The 9,301-nt window shown below is 40.7% G+C and overlaps 1 protein-coding gene across 2 annotated transcripts in view; it reads right to left on the minus strand.

The window, feature by feature from the left end:
* Positions 1-1,234: 1,234 nt before the first annotated feature.
* ZNF565 (zinc finger protein 565) overlaps positions 1,235-9,301 on the minus strand; it is a 34,939-nt gene continuing 26,872 nt past the window's right edge. For both annotated transcript variants that reach the window (XM_021706762.1, XM_008073668.2), the window contains exon 4: positions 1,235-2,691. In XM_021706762.1, the coding sequence (XP_021562437.1) occupies positions 1,421-2,620 (1,200 nt within the window). In that variant the 5' untranslated portion in view covers positions 2,621-2,691 and the 3' untranslated portion in view covers positions 1,235-1,420. The remainder of the gene's footprint in view (positions 2,692-9,301) is intronic.

Raw genomic sequence — 9,301 nt, forward strand, 5'->3', positions numbered from 1 at the left:
CCACTGCACCCAGCCATACTTATTTCTAGTTTGTAATTTTAGCTTTGATTTCTCTTTAAACTAAGTTATAGTTAGAGGGGTTTTTTGGCTGGGCTCGGTGGCTCAGCCTGTAATCCCAGCACTTTGGGAGGCCGAGGTGAGTGGATTGCCTGAGCCCACGGGTTTGAGACCTGCCTAGGCAACTTGATGAGACCTCATCTCTACAACAAATCAAAAATTAGCTGGGCGTGGTAGCGCGTGCCTGTAGTTCCAGCTACTTGGAAGGCTGAGGCGGAAGGATTGCCGGAGCCCAGCAGGTTGAGGCTGCGGTGGCCTGGAGCGGCCATTGCACTCCAGTCTGGGTGACAGAGTGAGACTCCAACTAAAAAAAAAAAAAAAATAGAGGGGGTTTTTGAAAATGGGCGGATTTTAGCAGGACATGGTGGCTCACACCTGTAATCTCAGCACTTTGGGAGGCAGAGGTGGAGGATTGCCTGAGTCCAGGGGTTTGAGACCAGCCTGGGTGACTTAGCGAGACCTCACCTCTATAATAAATCAAAAAATTAGCTGAGCATGGTGGCATGCACCTGTAGTTCCAGCTACTTGGAAGGCTGAGGCAGAAGGATCGCCTGAACCCAACAGGCCGAGGCTGCGGTGGCTGTGAGTGTTCTATTGTACTCCAGCCTGGGCAACAGAGTGAGACTCCTACTCAAATAAAATAAAATAAAATGGGCAGATTTCTCTTGACTACTCTTCTGTTAATTTCTAATTTTCTGAATTTCTAACCTTTTGAATGAAGACCTCACCCCTTCATTCCTACTGTTTGTCAAAATAAATTACCATAACGAGTAACTATAAAGGCTTTTAGATATTCAATATATTTATAAGGCCCTCTTCTCACATGAACTCCTTAACAATGATACTGATAATAAAATTAATGGCAATAGCTAATATGTTTTGAGTATATATATATATGCCAGATATTTTTCCCAAAGCTTTATATCAAATATATGATTTAGTCCTCATAAGAATTTTATTAGGTAGGTATACTTATCATCACTTACAAATTGTAAGTAAGCTGAGGGACAGAGAGATTGCCCTTTGCTATACAGTCAGGAGTCATTATAAATGAGACAATGTTAAGTAAGGCTATGCCATGGCAAAAGGCACATTCACAAAATATTTTAATAGGGTCATTTTCCATTAGGGAGACTCAGAAATTTAACATACTTTGAGAAAAGAAGGCTTTTCTACATTGAGGCTAAAAGAATCCCCACATTTATTGAATTTTCTTCTGGTATGAGTTTTCTGATGTTCCATAATGAAGGTGACAAATGAGGGTTTTCTGACAATAATTACATTACATTAAAAATTATCTAGTATTGAGCCAGATGTGAACTCCACATAAAGGCTTTTCTACATCCCTAACATCCGAGGCTTTCTAACCAGTATGAATTCTGTAGTGTTCAATGAGCTGTGAGCCAAGAATAAAGGCCTGGCCACACTCTCTACATTCATAAGGTTTGATACCAGGATGAATTCTCTGATGTTCAGTAAGTTGTGAACTACGAATAAAGGCCATCCCACATTCCCTGCACTCATATGGTTTCTCACAAGTATGAATTCGCTGATGATGAGTCAGTTGTGAAACACGAATAAAGGCTTTCCCACATTCCTTACATTCATAGGGTTTGTCACCTGTATGAATTCTCTGATGCTGAATAAGGTATGAACTACGACTAAATGCCTTCCCACAGTCCTTACATTCATAGGGCCTGTCACCAGTGTGAACTCTCTGATGCCGAGTGAGCTGCGCATGCTGTCTAAAGGCCTTCCCACATTCCTTACATTCATAGGGTTTCTCCCCAGAATGAATTCTTTGATGTCGAGTAACTTCTGAACTATGAATAAAGCCCTTTCCACATTCCTTACATTCATAGGGCTTCTCACCAGTATGAATTCGCTGATGTACAGTGAGCTGCGAATGCTGTCTGAAGGCTTTCCCACATTCTTTACACTGATAGGGTCTAGCACCTGTATGAATTCTCCGATGAACAGTCAGTTGTGAGCCACGAATGAAAGCCTTCCCACAGTCTTTACAGACATAGGGTTTCTCACCTGTGTGAGTTCTTTGATGCAGAATAAGTTGTGAATGCTGCCTAAAGGTCTTTCCACATTCTTTACATTCATAGGGTTTGACGCCAGTATGAAGTCTCTGATGTAGAACGAGTTCTGAAGTACGACCAAAAGCCTTCCCACACTCCTTACAGTCATATGGTTTCTCACCTGTATGGATTCTCTGATGCTGAACAAGGTGTGAGGCACGACTGAAGGCCTTTCCACATTCCTTACATTCAAAGGGTTTTTCGCCAGTGTGAGTCTTCTGATGTTGAATGAGGTGTGAGCCACGGCTAAATGCTTTCCCGCATTCACGACATTCTATCAGTTTCTCACCAGTCTCAGTGCCCTGGTGCAGAGGGTGAGATGTGCGGTGCTTGAAAGCGGGCATGTTTTCACAGGTGATTTTCACTTGCTTGAAACAGCATTCCTGATTTACTTGTTGTCTCTCAAACCGGCCTTCGTAGTCCCAGTTATCTCTAAAACTGGAGCCCTCAGGATCGCAGCATTTAAAGCTTTTCATTATCTCCCAATGGAATGACCTTATTTCAAAAATATCTTTGTGTTGAAACTTCTCACGTCTGGATTCCAAGTCTGAAAAATAAGAAAGAAGTAAATACAAGTTATTCTCTTCTATGAGAAATAAAAACTCCTAAAGTAGAACAGGGAGACAAAATGAAGATAATAACCATAAAAGTGAATGGCTTATATAAGTCTCAAATATTATTCAACTTCTAAAAAGTACATGAAAGCACAGATATAGTAAGAACTCCTATGGTGCCAGAAAAGAGTAGGCAAACAGAAGAAGCCAGGGGTTCTCAATTTAGAAACAGACCAGAATCATCCAGGATACCTGTTAAAATACAAATATCCAAGCAGCATCTCAAACAGAACTAAAATCTACAGGTGCAGGGTTAAGGTGGGTATATGCATGTGTATGCATATCTACCTATGCATATTAAAGAATAGACATACTTTTAAATTGAGGAAAAATCCACATAACATAAAATTCCCCTCTTAGATCATTTAAACATGCATAATTCAGAGACTATGCACAGTGGACTCACACCTGTTACCTCAGCACTTTGGAAGGCTGAGGCGGGAGGATTGCTTGAGCTCAGGAGTTCAAGCAATGAACAGCCTGGACAACATAATGAGATTTTGTCTCTACAAAAAAATGTTAAAAATTAGCCCAGCATGGTGGTGTGTACCTCTAGTCCCAGCTACTCAGGAGGCTGGGGCAGAAGGGTTGCCTGAGCCCAGGAGGTCAAGCTGCAGTGAGCCGTGATCATGCCACTGCCCTCCAGCATGGGTGACAGAGCGAGACCCTGACTCAAAAACAAATAAAAATAAAATAAAATAAAATGCATAACTCAAGTCAGGCATGGTGGCTCATGCCTTGAATCCCCGTACTTTGGGAGGCAGAGGCGAGAGCACTGCTTGAGCCCAGGGGTTTGAGACCAGCCCGGGCAACTTGGTGAGACCTTAACTCTACAACAAATAAAAAAATGCTGAGGTGGAAGGATTGTCTGACCCAGCAGGTTGAGGCTGCAGGAGTCATGAGTGTGCTACTGCACTCCAGCTTTGGGACACAGTGAGACTCTGACTCAAAAAAACCCCCCAAAACCATAATTCAGTGGTTTGTAGTACATTCCCAATGTTGTATGACCATCACCACTGTCTATTTTGAGAATATTTTTATTACTCCAGATAAAAAGTCCATACCCATTATGAGTCATCCTCATTTCCTATTCCCTCTAGTCCCTGGCAACTATTACTGGCAGAGAACCACAGATTCTGTCTCTATGAATTTGCCTATTCTGGACATTTTATATTAATAAAGCATCCAAATTTTTAACACTTCCTACCACATGATGCTGATGCCAATCCAAATTAAAATCTCTGTTTAAATTTTTCACTGACTTCCTAACTGCACCTAGAACTAATTCCAACTCATTGCCACGGCTCACAAAATTCTTGGCAAAGTAGGTCACTGCTTGTCTTTGTTGTCACTCTGTGTCAACCAAGTGCAATGCATCTTCAAACCGAGCACTCTCCTCTTTCCTCCCTGTGTACCAAGCCACAGGCCTCCTTTGAGCACCTAAAATAAATCTAGGGCTTCTCCATCTTAGACCTCTCATCTGGTTCTTCCATCTATCAGGACTCCTGTCCTGGGTGCTTTGTATGCTGTTTTTCTCATTCTTCAGGTCTCAGATGAAAACTCCTACTTTAAAAAAGCGCTCAGTCCAGTAAACCCTAAGACACCTTTATTCTCTCTCCCATCTCTTGCACCCTGTCTTCATCATACTTTTATTAGTTGTAACTCGATTTTCATTTACTTACTCATCTGTTGTTCTGTTTATTTTCTCGCTCCTGAATCTCCCTGAAGGTAGAAATAATGCCTTCTTCACTAACCACTGAAGCCAACCCCTAGCAGACAGTAGGCTTTTGATAATGGATTGTTGGATGAATAAATACTGGATTCTAGAGAGATAAACCAACGAAACACAATTGAAAGTCCAGAAATAGACTGAAGTTTATGTGGAAGTTGAATATACTATAAAGGTGATATCTCAAAGAAGGATAATTTTTTAAATAAATAACCTTGGGGCAGCCAGATAATCACTGCAAAAAGATACAATTGGATCCAAACATTATGTTATTATATACCAGAATAAACCCCAAGTGGAGTTTTAATGTTAAAAGAAAATAGAAATCAAGGTTGGGTGTGGTGGCTCATGCCTGTAATCCTAGCACTTTGGGAGACTGAGATGGGAGGATTGCTGAGCCCAGGAATTTGAGACCAACCTGGGCAACATAGCAAGCCTCGTCTCTATAGCTCTAAAATATATTTTTAAAATATTAAAAAAGAAAATAGAGAGCTAGGCGTGGTGGCTCACGTCTGTAATCCCAGCACTTTGGAAGCAGAGCTGAGAGGATTTCCTAAACCCAGGGGTTCGAGATCAGCCTGGGCAACTTGGTGAGACCTTGTCTCTTCAATAAATCAAAAAATTAGCCAGACATGGTGGCGCTTGCCTTGGTTCCAGCTACTTGGAAGGCTGAGGAGGTAGGATCTCCTGAGCCCAGCAGGTCAAGGCTGCGGTGGCCATGAGCATGCCATTGCACTCCAGCCTGGATGACAGTGAGACTCTGACTGAAAAAAAAAAATAGAAAATAGAAACTATACAAGCACAAGCACTAGAAGGAAACATGGTGGATTATAACCTAGGTATGGAAAAAGACTTCTCTAACTATGAAACAAGGAAGCAAAATCCAAAAGCAAGAAAAGATATAAATTCCACTATGCAAAGGTGAAAAACAAAGCAAAAAACTTGCACATCAATAATAGCAACAACAACAAACAGGAAGTCAAAAGATAAATGACATTTCCAGCACTAGGAACCTGATTAAAAAAAAAAAAAAAGGACAAATAACAGAGAAAATTCTTGAAACTTATGGCTAATGGGACAATCCTGGTTTATAAAAAGTTCTTAAGAATCAAGAAAAATCTTCAAAAAGTTAAACACAGACTTCTCATCTGATTCAGCAATTCCGCTCCTAGGTATATATCCCAAAAGAACTGACGTACAAAACCAACGTACACAATTGTACTCAAACAATTGTACACCAATTGTACACTCAAACCAACGTACACAATTGTACTCAAACAACTGTACACCAATGCTCACAGTAGCAATGTTCACAATAGGCAAAAGAAGAAATAACTCAAATGTTCATCAACAGATGAATGGATAAGCAAAATGTAGTCTGTTCATACAGTGGAATATTATACATCCATAAGAAAAAATGAAGTGCAGATAAAGCCACAACACGGATGAACCTGCAAAAGATTATGCTAAATGAAACAACCCAGACACAAAAGACCAAATATTGCATGATTTCTCTTTCATGAGGTATCCAGAACAGATGAATTCATAGCAGCAGAAAGTAGAACAGAAGTTACCAGGGGCTGGGGGAAGGAATGTTTAACGAATACAGAGTTTCTGTTTGGGATGATGAGTGAGTTCTAGAAATGGATATGGTGTTAGTTGTACAACATTGTGAATGTACTTAATACGACTGAATTATACATTTAAAATGGGTAAAGGCCAAGTGCAGTGGCTCAAAGTGCAGTAATCACAGCACTTTGGGAGGCTGAGGTGAGAGGACTGCATGAACCCAGGAGTTCAACAATCTGGGTAACATAGCAAGATTTTGTCTCTACAAAAAAATTTTTAAAATTAGACACAGTCACAGTTACTGGAGAGGCTGAAGTGGGAGGATTGCCTGAACCCAAGAGTTAGGGGCTGCGGTGAGCTGTAATCATGCCATTGCACTCTAGCCTAGGTGACAGAGTGAGATCCCAACTAAAAAAAAAAAAAAGTTTAAAATGGTAAATTTTCTGTTATATATATTTTACCACAATTAAGAAGAAAAAAGAAGACAAAACTGAAAGAAAGAGAAAAAGTAACAGCTATCTTCCAGCACTGTTCAAATGTCATTCCCTGTGGGCAAAAAAAAAAAAAAAAAAAGCCCCGGATCAGATGGTTTCTTAGCTGAATTCTACCACGTATACAAGGAAGAGCGGATAGCAATCTACTGAAAGTTTTTCAAGCAGTCAAGAAGGAAGGAATCCTCTCTAACTCACTCTATAAAGCCAGTGTCATCCTGATCCCCCAAAATGCAAAGACCCAACTAAAAATGAAACGTCAGGCCAATTTCACTGTTAAGCATAGACAAAAAAATATCAACAAGATACTAGCAAATTGCATCCAACAACACAGTACAAAGATTCTTTATTATGATCAGGTGGACTTCATTCCTGAGATGCAAAAGTGATTCAACATGTGCAAATCAATAAATGTAATCCACTACATAAATAGATATAAAATCAAGAACCACATGATTATCTCAATAAATGCAGGAAAAGTATCTAATAAAATCCAACATTGCTTCTTGATAAAAACTCTCAGCCGGGCTCGGTGGCTCAGCCTGTAATCCCGCGCCTTTGGGAGGCTGAGGTGAGTGGATTGCCTGAGCCTGCGGGTTCGAGACCTGCCTGGGTAGCGAGACCTCATCTCTACAATAAATAAAAAAAAATCAGCCGGGTGTGGTAGCGCATGCCTGTGATTCCGGCTACTTGGAAGGCTGAGGCGGAAGGGTCGCCAGAGCCCAGCAGGTTGAGGCTGCGGTGGCCAGGAGTGGCCACTGCACTCCAGTCTGGGTTACAGAGTGAGATTCCAACTCAAAAATAAATAAATAAATAAATAAATAACTCTCAATTTGACTCATAACAAAATAAAGGCAAATTATAATTATACTAAAAGACCACTTTTAATATAATCAAAAAGCCTGACAACATAACTTATTAAAGAGACTGGGGGAAATTATCACATACTGCTGGTGCATTTGACCATTTTAGAATGAACTTGTTACGATGCTCAGTGAACCACAGTTATTTTTTCCCCCCTTTAAAGTATATGTATGGTTTCATTGTACAGAAGGATGAAGACCTTGAGAAAGAGAATTAAAGAAACAAAACAACAGTATATCAGAAAGATAGATGAGTAGCAATACAAACTCAAGTGAAAATAAAACTCTCAGTATATTAGTTGAAATAAAGAGACAAGACAACCATATATTTAGAAATAAGGAAATGAATGTGTGGTTTTGGCAGCCTCTATTAGCACAAATAATTCATTTTTCTGCCCTGCTCAGTCGTTCCTATCAGCATTTTAAAAACTGCATATTTCCCTAAAGAAATCTTCCTAGACTGTAGTTATCAACTCATTTCTCTGCTTCTTCCAGATAAAACTGCACTAGCTGTCTAAATTCACTGTTATCAATGCTTTCTCTTTACCACTTTCTCTTTAGGCCTCTCCTAAAAGGTCACCGATCAATGACTCTTGCTAAACTCACGATCATCTTCTCTCTTTTTCTTTTTTTTTTTTTGGGTCAGAGTCTCACTGTCGCCTAGGCTGGAGTGCAGTGGCACACTCACAGCCACCCCAGCCTCGACCTGCTGGCTCCAGTGATCCTTCCATCTCAGCCTTCCAAGTAGCCAGAACTACAGGCGTGTGCTACAACACCCGGCTAATTTTTTTTTTTAATTATAGAGACGAGGTCTTGCCAAGTTGCCTGGGATGGTCTTGAACCCACAGGCTCAGACAATCCACTCACCTCAGCCTCCCAAGGTGCTTGGGATTACAAGCCGAACCACTGAGCCCGGCCAAATATATATTTTTTAGATGACCACAATTCCGGCCGGGTCCGGTGACTCAAGCCTGTAATCCCAGCACTTTGGAAGGCGAGTGGATTGCCTGAGCCTACGGGTCTGAGACCAGCCTGGGCAACATGGTGAGACCTCGTCTCTACAATAAAAATCAAAAAGTTAGCCGGGCGTGGTAGCGCCCGCCTGTAGTTCCAGGTACTTGGAAGGCTGAGGTGAAGGATCACCGGAGCCCAGCAGGTCAATGTTGGGGTGGCCGTGAGCCTGCCACTGCACTCTAGTCTGGGCGACAGAGCGGGACTCCAACTCAACAACAACGATGGCGACACACAATTCCTTAAAAAATTAAACAAAAATAATACGATCCAGTCATTCCACTTCTGGGTATACAACCAAAAGAAATGAAAGTAGGGGACTTGAACAGACACTTGTGCACCCATGTTCACAGTAGCACTATTCACAACAGCCAAAAGGTGGAAGCACCCAAGGTATCCATCAACAGATAAATGTATCAAGTATAACAGAACTTAAAGAAAAAAACAAAAACAAAAAAACAGATGAATTGGATAAACAAAGTGGGGTGTGTGTGTGTGTGTGTGTGTGTGTGTGTATGTGTTTATATAGACACACACATATACACAGACACACAATGGAATATCGTTCAGTTATAAAAAGGAAAGAAATTCTGATACATTCTAAAACTTGAATGAACTTTAAAAACATTATGCTTAGTGAAACATCCCAGATACAAAAGCCCACATATTGTATGACTTACATGAGGTACCTAGACTAGGCAAATTCCTAGAGATAGAAAGTAGAGTAGCGATTATCAGGGGTTGGGGGAGGGAAAAATGGAGTTATTGCTTAATGGGTACAGAGTTTCTATTTGGGATGATAAATAAGTTCTGGATAGTAGTGATGGTAGCTGTGAATGTCCTTAATGCCACTGAATTGTATTCTTTTTTTTTTTTTTTT

The sequence above is a fragment of the Carlito syrichta genome, unplaced genomic scaffold, assembly GCF_000164805.1.
Source record: "Carlito syrichta isolate Samal-C Ts95f unplaced genomic scaffold, Tarsius_syrichta-2.0.1 Scaffold315987, whole genome shotgun sequence".
In the NCBI taxonomy this organism is placed as follows: domain Eukaryota; kingdom Metazoa; phylum Chordata; class Mammalia; order Primates; family Tarsiidae; genus Carlito; species Carlito syrichta.